Source organism: Podarcis tiliguerta (genome assembly GCF_965153285.1).
Source record: "Podarcis tiliguerta genome assembly, chromosome: 10".
NCBI classification, from domain to species: Eukaryota; Metazoa; Chordata; class Lepidosauria; order Squamata; family Lacertidae; genus Podarcis; species Podarcis tiliguerta.
Genome location: NC_139543.1, coordinates 52,472,611 through 52,498,246, shown reverse-complemented (window position 1 = coordinate 52,498,246; position 25,636 = coordinate 52,472,611). Strand labels below are relative to the sequence as shown.

The 25,636-nt window shown below is 45.8% G+C and overlaps 3 protein-coding genes across 6 annotated transcripts in view; 2 read left to right on the top strand and 1 right to left on the bottom strand.

The window, feature by feature from the left end:
• The first annotated feature begins 99 nt into the window (after positions 1–99).
• LOC310658924 (uncharacterized protein) lies at positions 100–10,946 on the top strand. The gene is made up of 13 exons (XM_083401462.1): positions 100–291; positions 943–1,151; positions 1,489–1,842; positions 2,207–2,301; positions 2,617–2,764; positions 3,417–3,648; positions 4,544–5,085; positions 5,414–5,528; positions 5,945–6,138; positions 6,298–6,461; positions 6,946–7,201; positions 7,468–8,355; positions 8,402–10,946. Exons 2-12 carry the CDS (start codon positions 945–947, stop codon positions 7,690–7,692), a joined length of 2,532 nt encoding a protein of 843 aa, XP_083257588.1. The 5' UTR covers positions 100–291; positions 943–944; the 3' UTR covers positions 7,693–8,355; positions 8,402–10,946.
• Positions 9,130–17,276, bottom strand: ADCK2 (aarF domain containing kinase 2). Its single transcript, XM_083401490.1, has 8 exons — positions 15,496–17,276; positions 14,158–14,304; positions 13,742–13,870; positions 13,138–13,233; positions 12,227–12,478; positions 11,098–11,226; positions 10,590–10,643; positions 9,130–10,049 (listed from the first exon to the last, which is right to left on the bottom strand). Exons 1-8 carry the CDS (start codon positions 16,456–16,458, stop codon positions 9,903–9,905), a joined length of 1,917 nt encoding a protein of 638 aa, XP_083257616.1. The 5' UTR covers positions 16,459–17,276; the 3' UTR covers positions 9,130–9,902.
• Positions 17,277–23,871: 6,595 nt separating this feature from the next.
• The window catches only part of DENND2A (DENN domain containing 2A), a 67,328-nt gene continuing 65,563 nt past the window's right edge, over positions 23,872–25,636 (top strand). Inside the window, exon 1 of one of the 4 annotated variants that reach the window (XM_083401397.1) lies at positions 23,872–24,329. The gene's annotated coding sequence lies outside the window, so the exon portion shown is untranslated. The remainder of the gene's footprint in view (positions 24,330–25,636) is intronic. The other 3 variants (XM_083401399.1, XM_083401398.1, XM_083401400.1) reach the window with 3 other exon arrangements.

Below are 25,636 nucleotides of genomic sequence, written 5' to 3'. Positions count from 1 at the left end.
GACCAGCCTGGAAAGTACCAAAGCTTTTCGCTAGGGGAGGGGTGTGTACGTGGTTCGTGGCTTTTTTCTCCCACAGAGCGGTGGGCTTGGTTCTCACATCCAAGACGCAACCGACATGCCCGTCAGGAAATATAAGGCATTTCATATTATTTGAGAGCTTCGTAAATGAAAAGAAGGGCTTCCTTCTCATCCCCCTTGTTCAGGTGTTGAAGATGGTTCCGTCTGTGGTATCAGGTTGCCTGGCAACGGGCTGAGACTTCAGTATCCTACAGGAGAAGAAGGGGGGATCAGGTGAGATGCGGGAGAGAACAAGACGAAGTGCGGGGGGCTGAGAAAGAATGTATCCTATGCGGGAGGAGAAACAACAGTCAGTCCCATTTGGGTCTTGCAGCTTCCACTTGGGACATTCCCCGAAATGCTTAGAACTGCCACTTCAGTAATTCGCTGAGGTTTCTTTACTAGTCCCTGGTTATTTATTGCATGAAAGTTCAAAACACTGAAAAAGAACTAAAGTTTATTTGTCCCTGAGCCAGTAAACTTTGGCACACAATGTCTAATATCATAAGCAACAATAACCAACTTTGGCATTGAGTTCTCATTCCCGAGGAGCCCCCGGATCCGAACCCAATGCTAGTTCTGCTCAGTGTAATCAACTCACTAAAATGACTAGCCATGGCTGACTTCACCCCATTAATTTCAATGGCTCTACTCGGAGTAAAACTTAGCTGCATGCACACACTAATTCAGACCTCTACCTCAGTAGTGCTGCCAGAAGTGATTATTACCATAATTATTACCTTATATACCCCAGTTAGAAGAATTAAGGGTCTGCTGAGCAGAAGGTGCCCCAAACACAACTAGGCTGGCTTATCACATTTTGAAGGGTGTAAAGTAGTAAACATAGTAATAATTATGCTGGTGCTATTGTTGTTTGTCATTCAGAAATGTCCAGAATGTCCCATCGCTGTTCTAGTACAATACCCTTGTTGGCTGACATCCACGAGCAGAATGTGGCCTTTGTGCTTTGTACCTCAGAAACTGAGACCGCCGGCCTATGTATCTTGAAAGAACTCCTCATAAAGACTCTTTTTTCGCTGGCCCACAAACCAACCGATTCCATGTTTGGCATTGTCAGCTGTGCCAACCAGCAGGTAATGGAAAAAGTATCAATCGAGTGGTATAGAAAAACCATGCCCATATAGGTATCTGTTAGTCTTCCCAAGTATGTTGAATGCCAAACTGCCATCAGCCCTGGCCAGCATTCCCATTGGAGTCCAACAACCTATGGAGGGCCTCAGGTTCTGCATACCTGTTCTAGGGGTACTTTCCACAAGCAGCTTTGTGAGCAATTGGCACTCTGAATCAGAACAACAATATCAGTACACCACATATGGGCTCCTGGAAATGTGGGTGGGTGGACTCCCAGAAATGTGCAACCTTCTTAATTGTACTTCAGCCTTTGTTTTCACCCTTTCATTTCCCCTCCAGGTGTTAAAATGGCAGGAAAGTTTGGTAGAATGTTCCCTCCGCAGTGTCACTGAAGCAGCTGCCTGGATCAGAGCCCTTCAGAGCAGCAGTGGGGCCAGTCCTGTGATGGCTGTGGCAGCAGCGCTGGAAGACCCCTTTTGCCAAGCAGTGTACCTGTTCACCAGTGGGCTACCTGAGCATGCTGTGGAGGAAATCCAGAGTCACCTTAAGGAGGCAGAGCAAGCGCACCCAGTGCACATTGTATACTTGGTAGAAAGCAGAGGGGAAAATGAACATGAGGCACAAGAAATAATGGAGGAAGTGGCCAAGGCGTCTGGTGGTTCCTTTCAAGCAATCAGAATCAGCTCTGATGAGGTAAATGAAAATTGGGTGAAGCAACGTTGACTCTGAGGGCTCATTCATACATGCCTGGGCACCACTTGATTTTTCATCACTTGATGTGTCAGTCTTCAGTTAGCCAAATGTGTGAGCTAGTCTCTATTGGAAAAAAGTGCACTCAGAAATACTACAATTATTTTTGTGGCTTTAGATCTATGATGACTCCTTTAAACATGCAAGTCATCGCTTGATATTTTAATGGTCAAATGATGGACATGCATGTGTGAATTCAGTCAAATTGTTGGAAAGGATGGCATGAAGTCCTAACAATGCAAGTAATTGTAATGGATCTTTCAGATCTCTTACTACTTTGTGATTCTGTATTTCCGCAATTTTCTAGGATATTCCTGGCTGCAGTGAAAGCATTTGCCACTCTGGTTGTATGTGCAAGCAGCCCTGTTCCTCTCTGCTGATGGGCCATCATGCTACAGCACGGTAAGTTTAAGGACCGTGGATCTTTTAAGTTAATAAGTCCTTAGAATGCCAACTGAATCCGTGTTGGCTTCCATGTTTCTTCAGCCTTGATTTACATAAGTCTGAGTGATCCTAATCATCTAAAAGCAAATTTATATGTAAAAAGTAAAGGTGCCAGTGCTGGTCCACAAGAAAAAGTTCAAAATCCATCGTTGGGCAGTATGCACCTTTTTATTAGGGCAACCAAAATGTCACAAAATAATGAGTAAACTTTTGGGTTCTGCAGAATCCTTCGTCAATCTTGTCCCGGCACATGTTAGTTTTCTATACCCACAGATTTCCTTCGGATGCTTGGAGCCCAGTAAAGAAGGATTTCGTTGACTGGTCTCCAGAGGTTTACAATTTGCAGAGAGGGGTTCAAGTCCTCGCCAGAAGAGAGACAGATGGGTTTTACTATCTGGGTCACATTGTCCAAGAGGTTAAGGTGAGCTCATTTAACTAAAGTAGTGCTTCTCAAACTGGGTTTTAGCAGATAGTTTTGCTCACTCCCTTCTAACCTTATTCTCTAGAATCTAGATGTCATGCTTAAATGCTGCCTACTATATATAAAATAATAACGTTAACTAGTGAAGTGATATCCTTGCATTTTCTAGTGGGGGTGGGGGAAGGGAGTGGAATGGGGCTCAAAAGATAAAGTAAGATTACAAGCAGTCAGTTTTTTTGTGTGATGGTGCTCGCCAGTGCCATGTTAGTTGCCCTCAAGACCACGAGGAGGGGAAGTTTAACTATTTCTTTATCTATGCCATCATATGAGATCCTTATTTCTGTGCCTCCTCCACGAGAGGCAACACAAGAAAAGGCCTTTTTGGTGGTGGCTCCCCATTTGCAAAATGTTCCCCCCAGGTAGGTTTGGCTGACACCTTCCTTATACACCTTTAGGTGCCAGATGAAAACGTTCCTTCTTCAACCAGGCCTTTGGCTAATTAAACAATCTATGGCCTTTTAAACTGTGTGTTACTATATTATGTGTTTTTGTTTTTCAATATATTTTTATATTGTAATCCTTGGATGAAGGGTGGTATAGAAATTTAATAAATGAATGAATACGTGGCAACATTGCTGGCTTAATCTTGCAGGGCTCCAGAGAACACGTTCTGATTGAGTTCCAAAGATCTCGGCAGTCCCGGAAAGGCAAGATCCTGTGTCGGATGCAAGAAACACCCCTTTACGATGTCATCCATTATGAGGATGCCAGGTGGCAGCCCTTAGCTCCTGGAGATGCAGTCCTGGCTCCGTGGGACAAGAAAGGTGAACGATACGGTCCAGGCGTGATCCTTCAGGTTGCAGAGGCTGGGCCTTCTCATTCAGGTGCTGCTTGTTTTGTGCCCTGTCCTTTTCCTTTCCTTTTAATTTAAACGTTTTATTAATGACAAAACACAACAAAAGAAACATCTGGCAAAAGAAAAGTTTGAAAAAGAGCTAACACAATAAAGGAAAACATATCTCAGGAATATACAACTATTTATTAGGATGGGAAGTGAAAGAAGAGCAAGTTAAAGTTGTAATGGTGAGATGGGCACAAGATCTTGGATATAATATCCATATGGAACAATGGGAAAGATTATGGAGGAAGAATATAAAATTCACGGCGTGCTATAATCTTAGGGAGAACGTAATGAAAATGCTCCAGCAAAACTTGCTAAAATGTATAAAGGTAGATCACCTCACCAACCTGCTGGAGGTGCAAAAAAGAGACAGGGAGATACTTACACATGTGGTGGAACTGCACAGTCATCTGGGAATTTGGGGACAAATTATATAATGAATTTAAAAAGCTATTCCAATTTACATTCAGAAAAAGACCCAAAGCCTTCCTTCTAGGAATAATGTCAGCGGAAATCAGAAAAGATATAAGACCATTGTTTATGTACGGAACAACAGCAGCCAGAATATTAGTGGCAAAAAATTGGAAAAATGAAACACCACCCACGATAATAGAATGGCAGACTCTTATGATTCTTATGACTCTTATGACCTTGAACTGGCAAAGATGACGGGGAAAGTAAGAGGGCTGTCAAACCAGAAAGAATACAAGAATGGAAAATATTCAAAGATTACCTTAAAAGATATTGTCCATAAGCCCCTGCAGTCAATCAGAAGCCGTGCCTTGGTTTGGTTTGTGGAATACAACTGCTGTCCTAGCAGAGTGGCATACATTGTGCTTGCTTCTAAAATATGGTTTCATATGTATTTCTGTTTACAGCCTTTAAAAACAGCAAAGTGCTGGTGAATTTCTGGAATGGGCAGACTAAGAACATGTCAGCAGATGTTGCTCTGAAGATCCCTCCTTCTTTGAGTGAACGCATCGTCCTTGAGCTTCAGATGCCATTAGCAGCCAGGCAGATGTTAGTGGAGCAGAATCCAGATTATCCCTATGTTGTGCCACCTGGATACAGAGCTTCAGGGCCTTGCCAGCAGAGCTATTTAGGTGAGATGCACTGGCAAGATACTCCAAAGGACTGCTGTGTTGGTGCCCATCACCCGTTTTGCCACTGCTGCTTCCAGGCTTGGGAGTCCTTTAGGTCTCCCATTTGCACAGTGCAACGAGATGATGCCTTGATCCCCGGAACCCAACTGACAAAGGAAGAACTGAGCAGGAAGATAGAGGAGCAGCTTTCAAAGGGAAGGCTTCCTATTTCAGGAAGTAATGAGAAGGAACAGAGCAAGAAGCTGAAGGAAGCAGACGCCGTTGCAGATTTAAAATCCCGGGAAGAGATGAAAAGCAAGTTTACAAAACCAAACAAGGTATGTCGTCATGTTTATGATGGCTGCAAAAGTATTATAATCCTTGGTCCCTTTTTGGGTAAGGTTTTGTTTTCCCCCAGAGTACGGTCACACAGTGTTATAAACATTGTTGAAAAGACCAAGGATTCACTATCATAGTCAGATCACAGGCAAATTTCCAGGTGAATGTTGCCTTTATAATGTGCCATGTACCTATGTTATGATGCTGTAGAAACTCAGCTCAGTATAGTAAGCTTTCCCAGCCCAACCACACAAAGTCAATTAGTGTTTCAATCACTGTCACTCTCCTGTGTGCTCTTTAGCTTTTTATTCTTTATTGATTTTACAGGACCATTCAAGAGAGGAAGTGTCAGAAGCTTCACAGGAAGGCCCTGGCACCATGGTTGATGTAGCTGTCAACACAGACAAATGCTTAACTCAGCATAAACAGGAAAGACAAAGAGGTAGGCAGCTGTGATGAAGGCAATCTGGGATCTCACAGTGACTTTCCAATAGGTATTGAAATATAAGAGTATCAGCCGGCAGATTGGCATAATCAGATGTATGGTTGGCACATCACATGCTCCTTCCCCTTTCCTGGCTGTCACCCCCCCCCCCAGGCTGCTCCTTAATACACAAACCTGCAAGTGTGCATTCAGCTTCCTCCTGCTGACAACCAGAAGTGCCCTTCTGGACCAGTCAAAGGCTCATCTAGCCTGGCGTCTTGTTCCCACAATGATTGACTAGTCACTTTCAGGTTTCTGTAGATTTGAGCATTTTCTTGAATGTGTCTCATCAGATCAAAGTCTTCATATATCTGTGCCGTTATTTTTAATGACTTGCCTCACTCTAACATGGACTTTTTTTTTTCATACGGTAGCCCTTTCCCAGTTCAACAAAATCCCACTTTCTGCCCAGCCATGCCAAAGGAGTCCTTCTCGGAAGATGTACGCTGCAGATCCTTCCCAGCTCCAGGCAATCTTTAACTGGGTTGACCAGTCACTGAAGGAAGACTCCTCTGCTGTCAAATCAGTTTTGCCCATCAGAAGAAGCCACAGTGCACCTCCCATACAGGTGAGGACACCCCTCTGTCTCAGCCTTTCTAAGTGAATGACCAGACCTGACTTACCTGAAGGAGCATTTTGGTGTTAGTTTGGAACAAAGGCCAATAAGAGATTAGTCCACTCCAGAGAAACCCATCCCAATATGATGGAATGCCTCATTCCCTTTCAGAGAATAGTGACAAAAGCGGTGACTCAAGATGGTCCAAGAGAGATGGGTATCAACACAGCCAGGATGGAGTTCAAACAGCAGAAGATGGAGCAGAGGCGGCATAAGGAGGAGCAGAGGCGGGAAGAGGAGCACCTCAGAAGAGAACTGCTGCTTGACAACAAGAGGTAATGAACGGAAGGGGTTAAGGGAACCTCTTCCATCCTAGAGGGGCCCCAGAAGTGACTTCAGTCCACATTGCTTAAAATTTTGGGGCCTAGTACACCCAATTTGAGCCACACAACTCAAACTGATTAATTTTTTGCTGTATATATTTCAACAATCCCAACGTTTGAGAGTCAGTAGCACAGTTGATGTAAAGGTGTTGAAGTACCGCAGTACAGCAATTTTAAGCAAAATCCGAGATGTAGTAGCAAATTTGTTTTTAAAATGTGGTAATCTGTTGTGGAACAACCCTATTGAAGAAGCTGACAGTGAGTTACCCAGACCTCATTGCTGGTCACAAAGCCCCCCGCCCTGTAACAGTCCAAGCTTCAGAGCCCCCAAAATGTAGGTCCGCCACTGCTTTAGGCAGATCCTCTGTTTTATGTAACAGGCTGAGCATGATAGACTAAATGGCACTTTACTTTCTCTGGAACTTCTTCAAAATAGGCAGAGGTCACTCCAGCGAACCTTGGAAGGCTCTCAAAAGCAGCAGGAGAACATTGGGAGTTGGACCAAGTGGCACACTAAGAAGCAGCTGCAGGCTGCAAAAGCAGAAACAGGGAGAGGGGAATTCCACTTCCAGGAAGACCTAAAGAACAAAGAGGAACAAAGGCTGGAGTTCTTAAAGGCACAGCGCCAGCAGAGGGAAAAGCGGCTGGCAGAACACCAGGAAAGAATTGATGAGCATGAGAAAAAAAGACTGGTGAGGGCTGTTCTCTTTGGCTTGTCTCCAGTTTCTCAAAATATTCTAATCACATGGAGCGAGATGACAAGCAGGGCGGGTTTACCTGCACATCAAGAAAATCCACCTTCCCAGCCAAGGAAAACCTGACTCTGCACTCAGATAAATTAGGTCAAGCAAACATATCTTCAGAACGGCTGTATTTGCACAGTGTACGTATTTCGACTGCAAATACGCTGTAAGGGGGGAGAGAGCTTAAAGTCCCTTTTTTGTGTCCTTTTCTGCAGGAGCTGCTCAGGAACAGAATGAAATCCATGCAAAACAACTTGGAAGCCGCAGCTCAGGAGCAGGACACACAGAGGAAAGAGAAGGCGGCTGCCAAATTGCAAAAGCTCCGAAATCAGGACCGGATGTCCCAGCAGGTGGAGAAAGAGGAGCAGAAACACAAAGACCTCCAACAGTATCTCAGAGAGCAGAGTCTCCTGGTGCTGCGTGCCTCACTGTTGCCATAAAAACATTGTCGTCTGAATAAGCCCACTTCTGGAACAAAGCTGCTGTTACTAATGTTCATATGTGCAAGGCATAACTGCTTGCAGGACACAATTTTTTGGTGTCCTATCCACTTGTGATCCAACTGGTTCACAGTGGGTCTGCGCTGTGCTTCAGGCTGTTCCTGGACAGAGGATCAGCTGGTCCCCACACCAGGGATCGCCAATCTTTTTGGACCAGTGGGCAGATGTCAAATTTGGGGAGAGTTGTGAGTACCAGCCACTAAATGACTGACATGTGGGCATGGCGTAATGCAAAATTAGAGAAAGCCACCCCGATCACCTTATGCTTAGCACAGGAAGCCTATTTCCAATGCTATTTCTATTTCTAATGCTGCGCAAGCTGGAACACGTGCAGAGGAAACCAAGCCTTATGATGAATGGTTGAGGGAGCTGGGTGTGTTTAGCCTGGGGGGGGGGAGGAGTCTGAGAGGAGATATGATAGCCATCTTCAAATATCTAAAGGGCTGTCACATGGAGGATGGAACAAGTTCGTTTTCTCTTGCTCTGGAGGGTAGGACTCAATCCAGTGGATTCAAGTTACAAGACAGGAGATTCCAACTAAACATACAGAAAAACTTTCTGACAATAAGAGCTGCACGACAGTGGAATGGACTCCTTTGGGAGGTTGTGGACTTTCCTTCCTAGGAGTTTTTTTGTGTGATTTTTTAAGCATTTGTCATGGATGCTTTCCTTCAGATTCCTGCACTGAAGATTGAACTAAATGATTCTCGGAGTCCAACACTACAGTTCTATGACTCTGTGATTCTAATTGAAGTCTGGAGTTTCTCAGTGCCAAAAGTAAGCAGAGACCAGCAGAGCTGGCTCCAGGTTTTGAGTAGCATCATCTTGGGCAAAATGCCCCGTAGCGCACACTAGCCATGCTGCCACCTGTTGCAATAGCAGCTCCTCCTCATCCGGACAATGGCATAGGACCAGGAGTGCTAACTGCATGGGGTGCCCAGTGCTGCCACCATCTAGGAAAGAAAAGATGGCTGCTTTGTTGTTCTGAGGTCAGTGTCAGGCCCTCCCAGGGCTCTGATGCCTCAGCAGCTGCCCAAGAACACTAGCCTCTAAGGCCAGCCCTGCAGACCAGGTGGAGCAGACAAAGAACTGTTTCTACTACAGACCTGTCAGTGGATAGTCCATCATATCAACATGGTGCAACAAGCTCAAGTTCCGCAGCAATGTTCAGGCATCTTTCTCTGTGGCTCATTGGCAAGTCCGTTGTGTGTGCCGTGCCACAAGCAATATGTCACGGAAAAGCAGTGTGAGGGGCTGCCGTCCTCTTCTTCTAAGCAATGCTGAACCACACAAAGGGTCTCTTCCCATTCAAAACTGTTTATTCATAAACCCGGTTTCCCCAGTATCAAAGGTGACATTTAGAACCAAGTCAATCCATTTGTAAAAACAAGTATTTTTTTAATTCCCCATGTAGACAGAAGCAGCTGCTTAGGAGCATAAGAGCAAAGAGCACCAAGACGGAATTTCAAACATGTCATGCTCCAAACGCATTTTAGACAAATTTAACAGAAGATAGGCAAGATTCTTATCATGCACCATACCAATATTAAACGAAGAGTGTTTGCTTTTCATACTGAAAATACAATTTGATGTATAAGCTGTCTTTACCTTTCTGATTCTTGGCAATGGAGCAAGGCAAGTGCTGAGGCTGTAAACAGGCATGATGTCGTTAAAGCGTGCAATATTGGGGAGATGGGAACAGTCTCTGTTAGGCTCACCTATCTAGAGGTGACTCGATAGGGAGCCCAACCCAAGCAGGGCCGTAATTTCCTTTGAACTACAGGAGAACTGCATTCCCTAAAACCACCTGTGGCTCCCTCCAGACCTTGCTGTACCCCATTAACCCCAGGCCAGCACAACCAATGGTCAGAGATAATGGGAGTTGTAGTTTCCTGGAGGGCTACAGTTTCCCCTCTTGCCGTAATGGGAATAGATATCAATTATCACAATCCAAATGATTTAAAATAGAGATGTTTAAAATGGAGATGTTTCAGCCCCTGAACACTTCTGGTCTCAATATGGATAAACTGAACAGTAGTTCTCAGCCAAGTCATCCGGTTTTAAACGTAGAGGTGAAAGCCACCCGACTGGTAGCAAATGAGCAGTTCTTCAATGAAAGGGCCTCAAAAGACCACCCTAACTAGTGTCCGTCACTGTGCCAGGAGGGGACTTGGAGCTTTGATTAGAAAAGGTTTAGCTGCCTTGAGGATATCCAGTTCAGGGTCCAGGGAGCGTCCAAGGCCTTCCAGAACCATAATGGCAAAGACCACAGAGGCAAAGTTGCTCTCCAGCTTTACCTGGAAGCACAAAAGACATCAAGAAGGTAAAAGTGGATCATTGCTGTACGGAAATCAATACCAAGTCTTATTTGCTCTGCAAGGCAAGAAAGAGATTACAGTATATGTGACCACATATTGAGATCCCTAACAATGCAAATATTTTTTCCCCTGTTGCTTTCATTGATTATTCTCATATGTTCACTGATAAACACTTCTAACATTTAAACCTAGCATCCTTATACGTTCTGTTCAATCCAGCTGGCTGTGTAGAATTTCCAGTGTGTGTGTGGATGGGGAAGAGGAGCAAGGAAATTCAATTTAACTTACACTTCTGGGTTTCAAAGCAAACATAGCAGCTTCTGAGCACAACACAGTCTCATTTTTAAGGCTTTTTGACGCTTTTAAATTTTGGACTAGGATTAGAATATGCAATCTTTCAAGCTTTTTCTGTTCCAGTAAGTTCCCCATTCCAAGTTAAACTCTGGTTAAACATCCTTCAGGTGACATGGCCTGGTGCAGCTGTGAAGAAGAATAAACCGAACACAGAGATGATCTCACCTGATGCGTCATCAGTAACTTGAAAACACTGGACAGCAGGCTTGCTACTTGGAACTAGAATGCAAAGGGGTTTAAAATGTCATTCATTTCATTCATCCAGACACTGTAACTGCAATAGATGGTCCATTGGCCTGATCCAGGCTCTCATTATTACTTCTTGTTGTCTGTGATACAAAAATATAAAAATCTAGATATATTGCATTTATAAATTTATGTATTCATATATTTGCACTGTATACTCATATTGGAATATTTAGAATTATATATAGTGTCGGTTTAACAAGAGAAGAAACAGTCATTATTTTTCATTGTTTTAATTTTTGGAATTCGTTGCATGCATAATAAAATTATATATATCAGTGTGTGATACATGCATATCAGAAATTGTATTTCCTAGAGGTGCCACTTACGGCAGACTTGAGCAATCTGTAGAATAAAGCATTTTCTACTTTGAATTATCGCGCAGCAACTCGAGAGAGAAGACCAAGCTTTGATGTGGGCTACTGACCTTTCCCAAAGCTACAGTGCTGTCCCTGGCCTTTGTCACCAGCTCTGCCATGTCAGCTTTGAATCTCTCCACATCCTTGCACCGGTTAGCTCTGGAGTGATGAAGGATTAATTCTGCCACTCTCTCCCCCTGCGGAATAAATCAGGAAGCCTATTCAGCCAAGCAAGACTCAGGTACTCTTCCTTGTTGTTACAGAGACAGAGCTTCTAGTCTAGTTAAAATATGGCTGAGCTTGAAAATTATTGCAAAGGAAGCTATTCTGTGAGGCTACAATTGGACAAGATGTTTTGGGGTTTTTTTGTTTTGTTTTACAACCTACATTGGCTCCCAGTACGTTTCCAAGCACAATTCAAAGTGTTGGTGCTGACCTTTAAAGCACTAAACGGCCTCGGTCCAGTATATCTGAAGGAGCGTCTCCACCCCCATCGTTCTGCCCGGACACTGAGGTCCAGCTCCGAGGGCCTTCTGGCGGTTCCCTCACTGCGAGAAGCCAAGTTACAGGGAACCAGGGAGAGGGCCTTCTCGGTAGTGGCACCCACCCTGTGGAACGCCCTCCCATCAGATGTCAAAGAGAACAACAACTACCAGACTTTTAGAAGACATGTGAAGGCAGCCCTGTTTAGGGAAGCTTTTAATATTTAATAGGTTATTGTATTTTAGTGTTCTGTTGGAAGCCGCCCAGAGTGGCTGGGGAAGCCCAGCCAGATGGGCGGGGTATAAATAAATAAAGAAATTACTATTACTATTATTATTATTATTATCATTATTATTATCATTACAATCAAGTGGTTTATCAATTTTATGGCATAAATAAATAAGAAAGAAATATACTTTGGGTGGAATTCAACACAGCACTAAGGAGATTGTTCAATCAGTGCAGGCATTTCTGCTTGCCCAATGGAAGCATTTTCCTTCTCCCCAATCAAGCTGTTTTGTGAGATCTCCAAACCCTCTAGAGTGAATTATGGGGTGGAGGAAGCCCCACTGCATCAGCAAGAGTCCCCGCTCCAGCTTCTGCTAGCAGAACAGAGTAGCTGAATCCAGCCCTAGAAGCTGCCATGTCCAGCCCAAAGCCAAACAGGATTTCCATTACCAGCTGCTATGAGAAATAGTTGAAAAGAGCCAATACCTGCCCTAACACCACAGCAGTGAAGACCGCCCGGAAGTTCTTGAGATCTGGACCCTGCAGCTCTGCTATGATTCCTGCATCCAGAAGCACCAGGCGAAGTGGTGGGCGAGAAGGCTGCACTTCCAGAATGAGTGTGTCCAACAGGTCCACAATGTTGGTCCGGTCCGCGGGGTGATCACAGAAGCCCTCTGCGCCCTGGACCAGGATATTCCCAGGGTGCAGGTCAGCATGGACAAAGTTATCAACAAACACCTGAAGGATTGAAAAATCACAGCTTGGTTGAAAAAATGGCAACCCGAGAGCTTCTCATATCAATGAACTAATTTATTAAGAGGATGGGCTCTTGGTGAGTAGTAGGATATTTTGTTCTGCACATGGAAACTCCTGGGTTTAATCTCTGGGATTACCATATCAAGGCTGCCAGGAAGTAGCAGGGCTGGGAGATACCCACTACCAGACAGGGAAGACACTGTATTGAACTGGGCAAGGAGGAGCTGCATTAAAATGTTGCTGCGTGGAATGCTTCTGTTTGCAGTTCAGCTATTCACTCTTCTACAGTCCTCCATTCCATTTCTCCCACCCAGTTTTCTAGGTCTACTCACCACACAACACGCCAGCAGCATTCCTTGAACTGTTTTGGGGTTCCCTCACCCCTTAGGCTTTTCCTACTAAAGGCTTTGCTTATTTTTTTACTTCCACCACCTTCAGGGTTGCCAAAAAGCCCCTCTCTTTTGACTGGGTGTTGTCATTTGGGCTAAGTACGGGCCCTCGGAGAGTTGATTCCAATCGCGTAACTGAGGGGCTTTCTGATCAAAAACTTGAAAATTCATACAACAGATTCTTTGCCTTGCAGGCTGACTGCAGAGGCAAGCCAATCCTAAATTGCAAACCAACCAACAGAGGCCTCTTACCATCTTTAGAATCATGTCCATACCCATCTGAGCTATTTTCCAGCGCAGCTCCTTTGTGGCCTCAGTCTGCAGGTACTGGGCTATGGGCGTGCTCTCCTGAAGCAGAAAGAACCTAAATCAGGAAAGCCCTTTGAGCTAGTCAGGGGCACATTAATAAGCCTTTTGGAGGACAATGGGGATACTTTTTAAGGGGGGAAGGAGATCAAAGGGGATGAGTATTCTCTGGTGCCGACCACCTTACGTGATCAAGCTTTCTCCTCCTACTGTCATTCATTAATTTTTCAGGCTGCAAAGTCTCAGCCCCTGAGGGTTGGAGACATCTTACCCTTGTGCTAGTCCTCCACAACACAGAAATGTTATTAGGGTTTTGTAGCCTTCTGAGGCTGGAACACTTTTGTCAAGAGTGCTGATCAGCAGAAGTGACACTGATCTGTGCACCCCCCTTTTCACACCCAAACTGCTGCGAGGGTGTCAACTTTATTAAGCAGCCCAGCTGCTCACAAAGGGGTCTGCTTGCTAGGCCAAAGAAACCTCCTGCTCTCCTGCAGCTATCTGGACAAAAGGCAAGCCAGCTCTCCCTGCCCTGCACACTCCACATTCTCACCTCATATGTTTCCACGAGGATGTTTCTCGTCACGAAAGGGCGAAGAGGAACCGGGAACTTCACATAATCCACACCCTGGAAGTTAAGACGGAAGCGTTCCAGGTTCCTTGCTTCATAGCGCAAGTCAATCTAAAGAAACAAACTGCAGAGAATCAAGAGCAGTGGTGCCTGTTGGGGCCGAAGACAGGGAGTGAGGGCCCAGGCAAAGCCAACTATTTCTAGTTTTGTGCCCATCCTCTTCCCTGCTGAGTTGTACAAGGACAACACAGGGATGGAGGAGGAGGAAGCTAACAAGGCAGGGCCATTAAGAAGTCAGGCAAGTGGGAGCTGGCTGAGGGTAGGCAGAAGTTTAGGTGCAGAGCCCCATGAACCAGCCTTCACTGATCAAGCAGACCCCAAACCAAAGTTCTTCCCACCTGCTGAATCATTAGTTTCTCAAACTCCTCCACAATCTCCGTCAGGCTGAGCCACTTGACCCCCGGGAGAAGCTCAAGGAGTCGACTACCAGTCTTCATCAGAAAAAGGTCCATTTGGACCTGGTCAGCTAATCCGGGGTGCAGCACCTATGCAAACGACAAAAGGCATCTGGATAATTCCTTATTGCATGCACTGTCGTCAAGCCAGTCAGGATGGGTAACCTGTGGCCCTCCAGATGTTGCTAGACTACAGCTCCCATCACCCCTAACTATTGGCCGTGCTGGCTGGGGCTGATGGGAGTTGGAGTGCAACAACATCTGGAGGACCCCAAGTTCCACACCCCTGTTTTATAGGGATAAGATGACCAGACTGAACTGAACAGAAGATTCACAAGAGCAAGGGGGAACTTGCCAGTGGATCATGCACCTCATATTTATAAGCTGCCATTGGCTGCCACCAGTGGGGAATCCAACTGATGCTTGAGAAAGGCCAAAGCTCAGTAGAGCACAGAAGGTCCCATGTTTGATCTCTGCCATCTCCAGGTAGGTCTGAGACAGATTCGTCCCTTAAATCCTGGAGGGTTACTGCCAGTCAGTGTTGACAATACTGACCAATGGTCGGACTTAGGTAGCATATTATATATTATATTATTATATATTATATTATAATTATTTATATATAGCCCTTCAAGGGTCACAGAGTAGCTTACGATATAAAAACAAAAAAATACATATCATAATAACAAACACAATAACACCCACTACCACCCACCCACAGTTTAAAAGGCCATAAATTGAATTATCCAAAGGCTTAGGAGAAGAGGAATGTTTTTGCCTGGCGGCTAAAGATATATAATGAAGGCACTAGGCTAGCCTCCCTGGGGAGAGCATTCCACAAACGGGGAACCATTGCAGAAGAGGCCTGCTTTAATGTTGCCACCCTCCAGACCTCTCACACAAAGAAGGGCCTCAGATTATGATTGCGGTGTCTGGGTCAGTTCATAAGGGGAGAGGCAGTCCTTGAGGTAAATCCATCTTGTCAGCCTCTTCCTAATCACCACCACCATTTTGGACCTTTTCCTTCCAAGAATATGAAATGATTTTAGTATCTGTTAAGTCAAATGGATAGCTTAGTTGGGTAGAGCATGGTGCCAAAATGCCGACTTTGCAGGTTCAGTCCCCATAAGGGACACCTGCCTATTCCTGCATTGCAGGGAATTGAACCAAGATGATCCTCAGGGTCCCCTTCCAGCCCTATGATATCTAAGTCAGAAACCAGTCATACTAAGTGCAATAGGACTAACTCTGAGCTAAGGAAGCACAGAATTGTGGTCTTACTTTAATGGCTACTGGAACAAGGCGGTCCCTCTTGGGACAGGATAAAGCTGTGTCCTGGTATCCAGAAACAGAATTCCGCTTAACGTGTCCATCAAAGCCATCATTGGGAAGCAACCGACGGACACCACCTCCTTCAGAAATGCTTCCATCCTTCCTCTTCCAAAGCCACCTGAGGACTCCCTTAAGACCAGACACCTGCCAGGCTTCCAGAGCAGACTCCACCACAGTGCCCTTGGAGAGTTCTTTCAGCACCGGCTGTCCAAGAGCGGAGATGTCCACGTAAGCTTTGTACACCTGGGCGATGCAGCCAGACCCAACGGGTTCCTGACTGTCGAAGGTGAAGACCTTTTCCCAGCCTTCCCCCAGATATTTCTCCAAAGAACGTAGGGTGTAGCCCCAAGGGTGAGGGACCACCTTGATGTGGAGCTTGGAGAACTTGGCGCAGAACTCTTCGGAGAAGAGGTCCCTCCTTGTGCTCGCCCACTGCCCCAGTTTGATGTAGGTGGGGCCAGAAGACTCCGTCGCCTTGAGCAGAAGGCGGAACCAGAGCGATGCAAAACCCGGGGAGACGTAGCTCAAGGGGTAAAGCCAAATCAAAGGCCCAAACTTCAGGAGGAGGACACAGGCTCGGATCGCGAGGGAAAAGGCTAGTCCTAAACGCTGGAGGAAACCAGCTGGAGAAAAGCCCCCTGTGCTGAGACAGGCATCTCCTTTTATTTGGGTTCCTCCATTGGGTGCCCCTTCGCACCTTGCAACCCAAGGTAATCCTGCAGCCCCCCAGCACACCAGAGAGGTCTTCACCAAGGCTTTGCATGGAAAGCAGCTTGGAGCCTTGCCAGCGAAGAACCAGAGACGAGACCCCCTACCCAATGTCCTTCCTGTACACAGAGAGCTTCTCACAGTGAGGATTCTGGCACTAGAAAGGAAAATCCGGACAGTGGAATAGCAATACCATGTAGTCATAGTCCTGGAGACATCAAGGAGCAGGAGGGAGATGCCTGGAGGGAGCGCTGCTTATGTTCCCGGCCCCCACTTTGGAAAGCATTTGAGAATAGGCTGCAGAACGAGTTTACAAACAGGTAATCGGCAATCTTGAAACAGAGGCGGCTGCTTCGTCGCAAAACAAAGGGAGACTCCCGCCTACTCCCTAAGCATTTCAGCACCTGAATATCTGCTTTTACATCATTTAATCCCAGGCATGAGCGGGCGTGGTGGCGTCATCATCCCACGGCCCTTCACCCATCAGCGATCCTGGAATCCATCAGCCCGAATTTCATGCAGGGTTAACGAGATCTGGAGATGCAGAGGTCACTAGATCCACTACCGGGGCGTGACCAACGAAGACCCGCGTTGCCACGGGTTCGTCTGGATTTCACTCATCACGAGTTAGCCTCCCTTTTGGTGCGCTTGGTTTTCTTCCGCGGGAACCCGCTCATTTAACCGCTGCTCCTCGTCGGTGTTGTGAAGAGCAGAAAGAGGAGATGGAAATACTCAGCATCATCAAATCGCAACTGTGAATCTGAGCTGGACTCACAGCCGGCGGATCGAAGGCTCCATCCGTAGAACTTCCACGTGCTCTTCGACCGGCTTTGCCTCGCGTGGGAGCGGATAGAACCAAAATGATACACAGCGTTCTAGTTCCAGGGACTTCCGCAAAGGCAGAGTTGCGGGGCGGAGACTCCGCCTCTTAAAGATACAGCGCAGATGAAGCTGGCCAGAGTTTGGGAGGCGGCCACAGTAAATCCCAGCAGGAGCAACGCGATGAGGGGGGAAAGCAGCGGCATTCTGGAAGAAAGGAATGTCTCTCGTTTTAAAATAAAAGCAGTGCATCTGATCATATGCATGTCCGCTTAGAACTAGAGTTTTCCAGCACGTTGGAGTCTTACTGCTTAGGCCCCAACCGAGATCGCAGTTTTCCACTGCCGGCATTTCATATTAGCTCAGCAAACTAGGAAGGTTGTATCATCGCCAATTGTTGCTGTGGCGAATGGCCAAAGAGCCTTGCATAAACTTTCGTTTAATCGGTTTTTCATTCTAATGTAGTTACCCTGATTTATGACTCTTGTATACGCCTTCTGTCCTAGCCAGCTGTCGCGTGCTTCCACAGGCTGTGTATGGAATTATTTAAAATACTGTTTTCATTTGAATGGTGCTACTACAACCTTCACAGACTATACGTGCGACGGAATACGGTATCGGCCACTGGGGGTGGGGGTGGGGATCTCTCCTGGTTGCATAGGCGCCAATTCCAAGGGGGCCGAAGTCCCTTTGCCCCCCATCCCAATAAAATATTTGAGGGGTCTGCCCCCCCCCACCAAAGATGATGGGCATTGCCATTCAAATGGTGTGTGCACCGTGTCATGTGATCGATTATGGGAGACGTGACTTTCCTGCCCCCCCCCCCAATTTTATTCAACTTGGCCCCACGGGATGGTTGTAAGTTTCAGCAACCGAAGCTTAGGATGAGCTTTTTTGTCCGTTTCAGATGCCCTTCCTTCCAGCTCGTCTGTTTGCAGGGCGTTCTCTGGTGTGATGCAAGGCTTCGAAACTCCTTGTTGACGTTATGAATTTCCTTTGTCACTCAAGCCTGGAAGTATCTAGAATCAGCCGCTGTTGCCCACGGAGCCAAATCTCTTTCTACAGGGAGAATTGGGATCTGGTTTTGGCACCTTGCCTTCAACACCCGAAAAGTACTACTGTCAGTCAGTGTAAACGACTGCTTTAAAAAACGGTGTTGTACAATAGATGGTATGGCCACTAGATGGAAGCATATGTAGCCTTTTGAATTGTAGGACTGGTTTTGTTTCCAGGTGCTGAATTGTTGCGATCAGTTAGACCTCCAGGGTTAATTTGCCCCCTCTAATGAAAAAAGTGGGACACGGGTAGCGCTGTGGGTTAAACCACAGAGCCTAGGGCTTGCCGATCAGAAGGTCGGCAGTTCAAATCCCCGATGGGGTGAGCTCCGTTGCTCGGTCTCTGCTCCTGCCAACCTAGCAGTTCGAAAGCCCCTCAAAGTGCAAGTAGATAAATAGGTACTGCTCCGGCGGGAAGGTAAACCGCATTTCCATGTGCTGCTCTGGTTAGCCAGAAGCGGCTTAGTCATGCTGGCCACATGACCCGGAAGATGTACGCCGGTTCCCTCGGCCACTAAAGCGAGATGAGCGCCGCAACCCCAGAGTCGGTCATGACTGGACCTAATGGTCAGGGGTCCCTTTACCTTTAATTGCACAGTTGATTCCCACTGGGTCAGGGTTCCACCACTGATTCAAAACTGAGATGCCAGTTGTTCAACATAATATATTGCCTTTCGTAATGTTTCCCAGCGGCAATCATTCAGGGCAGGTTCCAGCACTGAGCCAGGTGGGTCACTGGCAGTGGGCCAAGGAACTCAGACGGGTCCCTCACTAGCCCCCGCCCAATCCTGCCGGTGGTGGGAGAATCAGTGTAGCAGCCTGAGCCCTGTGCTTTATGAAGCCCCCATGCTGATAATTGCCACTAATGGATTGGTGCAGCTGCCGCTACCTAGAAGCAGGGAACCTCTGAAAACTGATTGCATGGAATGAACTGGAGGTGCAATAACTTAAATCAAGCTAGATATCTCAGTTAATTAGAGCATGGTGCTGATAGCGCCAAGGTTGCAGGTTTGAACCCTGTAAGGGAGAGCTGCATATTCCTGCATCACAGGGGGTTGACTGGATGATCCTCAGGGACCCTTTCAATTCTAAGATTCAAGCTGAATCTCAGTTACCTTGTTCTGGAATAGAACCTTGCTGGTGCCCAAAATTATTTATTTACATTATGACCAGACCATTTCCTGATTAAAAATATTGGGAATTGGAAAAAGATCAGCAGCAAGATGACAAGTTCAATGCACAATATATTTTGTTTCCTCTACAGGGTTCAGCGGTCATTTATTTTCTCTATTTTATTTCTATGTTTCTCTATTGCAATATATATTTCTATATTGTCTCGTATTTACACTGCCATAGTTGTTTTCAGAGTTGACCTGTTGAATTGATAGACTTAGTAATTTAAATTCATTTATTTTAATAGGCCTACTCTATTTGGCTATCACTCCAATCATTAACCCCCCCCCCACAAAACCACCAAAAAAGCTAATCAGAGAGAGAGCTAAAATGCTAGTTTCACATTGAAAAAACTAAACAGCTGTGGAGCTCCAGAGCAGATTCTGGGAGGGGAGGAAAGAAAAGTGGCCTTTAATAAGCATATAAGGTATTAAAAATGAGAAATGACTCTCCACGAATGCTGCTGATTTACAGCCATCACCTACAGTTAGTGTAATAGAGGCTGTCTTCTTTCTTGTGCTTATCTCTGCCACCAGCAAAATACAGAAAAAGAACAGGCTTTCCCAAAGAACTTGTTTCTGTGTTGTGTCAAAGGCTAGTCGATGCTCCTTTTGTAAAGCACAAAAGCCCTGGGGGTGAAAACTATACTCCGTATTGTCAGACACAACGGGGTCTTTGTCTGTGATGTTTGGGTCTCTTGGACACTGCTCTATAAAATAGGTCTAGAATGCTGCTACACAGAGCTTGGATTCATATAGGCATGGAGAAATGCCATCATGTTCCAGCAACATGATGGACACAATCCACCAGAAATGTATCCTGTGCCAAGAATGGGAATTCCTCGGGGTTGCTCAGTGAAATAATTTTTAGACGCTTACCAAAGGTGGGGGAGAGGATGACTCTTTAGATGGTAATGTGTATTACTTCAGCATAGTTGTTGTATCTTAATTCTCACACCAAGGAAATTTGCACAAGCCCCATCCTGGTCCTCTCAGAAGCTTAAAGAAGTCCTGGCCTTTTCTGGCCTCTGAGGCCCTCAAGCCATAATAAATGTGCCATGGAAAAATAATGACACTCGGAAACAAAATAAAGCACACAAAAAATAAGGAGAGTGAAACACAGATTGATTTTTTTTAATTAAAAAAAAATATCCAAATACTTTTCTAGCCTTTTTCTGTTGAAATGCATTACTTGTTAAGGGGAAATCTTGCTTTCCTGCAATGTCAAAGCTGATATTAAGCATATGACAACCTCTGTATCAGTTAACAAAAAAGTTCTTTTACCAAATCACAACATTTATTTGCTTAAATTTGTAGCTCTGGATTGAGAGGATACCCCTGTTTGATCTGATACACATAAAAACAAAGGGATGCAGGTGGTGCTGTGGGTTAAACCACTGAGCCTAGGGCTTGCTGATCAGAAGAGCGGTGGTTCGAATCACCGTGACGGGGTGAGCTCCCGTTGCTCGGTCCTTGCTCCTGCCAACCTAGCAGTTCGAAAGCACCTCAAAGTGCAGGTAGATAAATAGGTACCGCTTTGTCGGGAAGGTAAACGGCGTTTCCGTGCGCTGCTCTGGTTCGCCAGAAGCGGCTTAGTCATGCTGGCCACATGGCCCGGACGTTGTACGCCGGCTCCCTCAGCCAATAAAGCGAGATGAGCGCCGCAACCCCAGAGTCGGCCACGACTGGATCTAACGGTCAGGGGTCCCTTTACCTTTACATAAAACGTTGAGGCCCAGGATCCAAATTGCCCTTCTGCCATTGACCCTGGCCCCACCCCCAACTGTTACACATTGTCATTGAAAGCTCTGTTCTGCCATTCCTCTGTAATACTTCTGTCCTCCACTGATAGAAAAACCAGGAAGGTTTTCTTTTGAAGTATGCTAGAAAAGTAGAATAATCTTACCACTGGTTATCAATGGGGTAGAAAATACCCGGCAGCTGTGTTTACAATGGCACACTATGCATTGTGCAATGCCTATGTGCTTGTGTGTTTGGAGACAATATATATATATATATTCCTTCCCTACTCAGAGATTTCAGTTGCAATCCTGAACACATTTAACCAGGAATAATTTAGCCACAGCGAAGACAAATGCATAGGAGAGTGAGATCAAAACAGGCATGATGTTAAATCCCAAAGCTTGCAGTTTCCAACATTCTTAAAACGAAATGCAGTCTTAGGCTGAAATCTTGTCCCCACTTACATTGACTTAAATACTTCCAAGTCACTTCTGAGTAGACATGTATAGGATGGTGTTAGATTCTGCCAGATGCAAAGCTGATTTCAGGTTACACTGAGGTCTGGTGTTTCCCTATTTTTAAATCTGGACAGGGATGACGGGAGTGTGTTCAGCAACGACTGAGGGTCAAAGGCTCCCCATAGCTGTGTAAGGGCGAAAAAGCCCATTAAACTACTTTAATGGCATAAGCCTAAAGTTCTATTATAAGCTAGAATCTCTCCTGCAGAAGAGTGATAGGCTGAAAGCACCCTGTACAGTATCCTGGAGTTGTGACTAGTTCCAGTAGATGGCGATCATAGAACCTTATGTAGGGTTTGATATGTTATCAAGCCCCAGCAGAAGTATAGTAACCGCATTGGTGCTCTATCTTCATTTTGTGAAGATCAGTTTAGGACAGAGACACTCCTAGCCAATTGTTTCCATACCAGAAGCCTTGATTTAGGGAAGGGAGGAATGCAGAAGAGCCCGATGCCTTTAACATTGCTAAAATTAGTTAATTGTTTAATTAACTCAATTTAATCAATGAGGCAGGAAACAGTACAATTCAAGCCACAGGTTTCAGAATTGAATTTACTGATAAGCTGTAATTTGGCACTTTCATATTGGAGTCTCCCTTTTTATTTTTTTGAAATAATTTTTATTAGAAGATTTTCATGAACTACAAAGAACATGCAATCTCTCTCTCTCTCTCTCTCTCTCTCAGATTATAAAGTCTTTTGGTTACATTCAATGAAAAATGTAAAACAATATGATATCCAAAGGTCATTTTGTCAGCTTGGCATATACGTGGTGTTTTTATGTCAGTGCCAATCCCTTTTGAAGTTCAGTTGTTCAGGATGGCAACAGAGGGTGCTTGGAGGTGAAAAAGTTACCCTACTGGTTCTTGAATAATTTCATTTTCTGAAAGGTTGTGCCATAATAAATTTAAGACTTCAAGGTACTACAAGACACTTCCCCAGCCCCAAACCTTCTTGACTGCAATAGGAACCTAGGAAGCTGTCATTGGCCCATTGAACTTAGTATTGTTGACACGGGCTGGCAGTAGTTGTTTCAAGCAGGAGTTTCTCTCAGCCCTACCTGCAGACACCTGGGACCTTTTGCATCTGCTCTATCCCCAGGTTAGGCCAAGATGGCTGCCCATTACAATGTTAGTTTTTGTGGCGTTGTACAGTTGCCTTAGGTAGGCTGTAACCCCAAAAGTAGCATGTAAATGATTTTATAGATGAATACCCTAGTGGAAATTATAACCAGAGAAATGGGGTATGCGAGAGAGATGAGATGCTGTGTATTTAAAGCCCCCCCCCCCATCCTTAGAAGTTTATCTTGCACAGAGCTACAATCCCAAACCGCTTTTACTAGCTACAGTTCCCAGGATTATTTGCGGGATGGGTGGCAAATGTGTTTTAAATGCATGGTGTCTGTGCCGCCAGAGACAGTGAGAAAACCACTTAATGCATTTTGTAACGGAACCACATTAATTGTAGTGTTTTCTAACTGCCTGTATTCACCTAATCAAAAATATGGGGATGCCGTCTCGCTGCTTGGCAGGATATCACCACCAGCTTTCCAAATGGTTATATGTACCTTGTGATAAATTACAGCTTGGCAAATGGCAATCTGATATGTTTATCCAAGAAGGGACCTGGAATATATCAAGAGTGCACCGCTTAAGATCTCTTCCCACTAAACCACCGGCACAATTCCCCATTATCTCCAGGGCGAGGTGCCCCTCCTCCCCCCCCCCAAGAAATCTGGGCAGGCTTCCATTTCTGTAGAGCCACAGTCTTTATGCCATACATAAACAGTTCCTGAAGAAATGAATCATTTCACCCCTCTTATGCCCAGGAGTGTGTGTTTACAGCTATATATGTGGCTACATCATTTTCAAGGTAAATAATCTGAGAATAAGTGTTCTCCAGCATGGATCTTTAGCAGCAGGGGAAACATTAATTTTGATAAAAGTCCTCTGAGCAACTTTGCAAAGCAACTTTGGCTTGGGATGCACTTGAAACGTGATGATGATGATGATGATGATAATAAAAATAAATACATAAATAAATTTTTATGGCAGAAGTGGAGGAACTGAAATGGATAGCCCCCTTCCGTAGTTCCCCACCACACCCAGACCCCCAAATGTTGTCCCAAAGCAGGTCCTGTTTGCGGCCCTCCCCACCCCGTAAATCCTCGAGTATTTTGGGTTGCCATGGCAATGCGGCCTGCTCTTCAGCCAGCTGCAGATTAGCTCACTGGGAAAGAGTCAGGATGGGTCAGGCTAGGGAAGGGTGGGAAGAAAGACACAGGAGGAGGAGAAAAGAAAAGAGGGGGAGGGGGGAAAGAAAGGGGGTGGTATTAGGCTCTGGAGGGGGAAGGAAGAGAGAGAGAGAGCGCCATAAAGTCAGGAAAAGAAGCGGTCGGGATGGGGGGTGGGGAGAAAAGCAGCTGATGGGCTTTTTTTGAGGGGGGAAAGAATTGCAGCAGCGACAGCAAGAGGAGGGAAAGGGAAACTTGGGAAGATTTCTCCGTGGAAGAAGCTGATCCTTCTAATGGAGCAGACGGGGTTGCAAAGAGAGAGGGAAATCCTTTGAAAATCCGTGAGGGGGCTCTGTTAACAAAAGGGAGGAACTACGGCGGGCGCGAGCAGAGCAGAGCAAAGGGAACTATGCAAGCAGAGGCTGCTTCGGTCGCTGCTGCTGTTGCTGCTGCTGCTGGAGTCGCCAGGCTGGAGTTTCCCAAGATGAGAACAGAAGGCAGATGGGGGGACAGACCGGCTACTGCCATTGAGCAAGGTAGGCAGGCGGGGGGGCGGCGGTTTCTGCCTCTGCCGCGCTGGGGGTTTCTTTTTTGGGGGGAGGTCTGGCTTCATGTGCCAAATCCTGCAGCTTGTGGTGGGAGGGGGGTTGGGGAAGGCTCTGTCGGGGTGTGGGGGGGAGGGGATCTGCTTGTGCAAAATGACCGGGTCGCTTTTGGCTTGGGGGGGGGAGGTGACACCCCGTGGTTAGTTGGTGTGGACGGTGGTGTGGGGCAGGAGCCCCCTTCAGCAGGAAGGCACTGCTCCCCACTCTCCGCAGCTGGGCTGGCGGACCGTATGGGGAACTACAGTACAGTACGTGAAGAAATGCATGTGAGCATCCGAAGAACACCCCTTTTTGCGAAGATCCTTAAAGCCAGAGGTTTAAAAAAGTAGTGCCTAACTGCACCGCTGCTGCCTGTAGTTGACTAATGGTCTCTAGGCTTTTGGCTTAGAAGAGGAGGATCGAAAAGGAGGAGAGCAGGTCCGGTTGCCCTCTGGAAATCTGTGCGTGAATTCCTAGTGGCGGGATCGTCTGGAACTGATCTGCAGGGTTATCCATTGGGATTTATGGAGAACTGGGGGTATTCTGACTCGCTTGAAGGCGGGAGCCGTTTCCACAGTGGAGAAAGGGTGACTTATTGCGAAAAGTTGTGAATCGTCATGGAAATGGCTACCTCAAAAGCACGGGTTTCAAAATGCCACAGAATCTTGTTGGATCCCACCCCCACCCCCCATCAAAGAAGGGAAAGTCTCCTTACCAAATCCACAGGCTTGGCTAAGAGGAATTGTGCGGGTCACACCAGTGGGCGTGGGGAACCCTCCTCCCATTTCGACCACATTTTCGGTGCTCTTAGGAATGCAGATAAAACTTTCTGGCATAAAAGCTGCTGAGTTTGCCTTTCCGTTTTCAGGAGCAGCAGATAAAAGGGGTTCAGCCTAGCTGATTCCAGGTCTGTTCAATCTTACTGCAGTGTGCTTTAGTTTTATTAACTTTTAAACCCTATTTAGAGAATTGAGTCCGATTAGGTGTTTCATATCGCACTGTTCTGTAAGGTTTTTTCTCTTTTGATGGAACGTAAACTGAAGTGATGAGTAAATCCTTTGCATAGAAATCCATCTTCTCTCTGTTCATCTTGTTAAAAAGAGAGAGGTTTGGCGAAGGTCTTCACAAGCCTGCTATAAAAAATAGGGATAACTGTTGTTGTTTTAAAAAAAGATTGTAAAAAAATAATGGGGGGACCACAGGAAAAAACATCAAGTGGAATTCACTAGGTTTTTAAAAATGGAATGGTTGTGTAATAA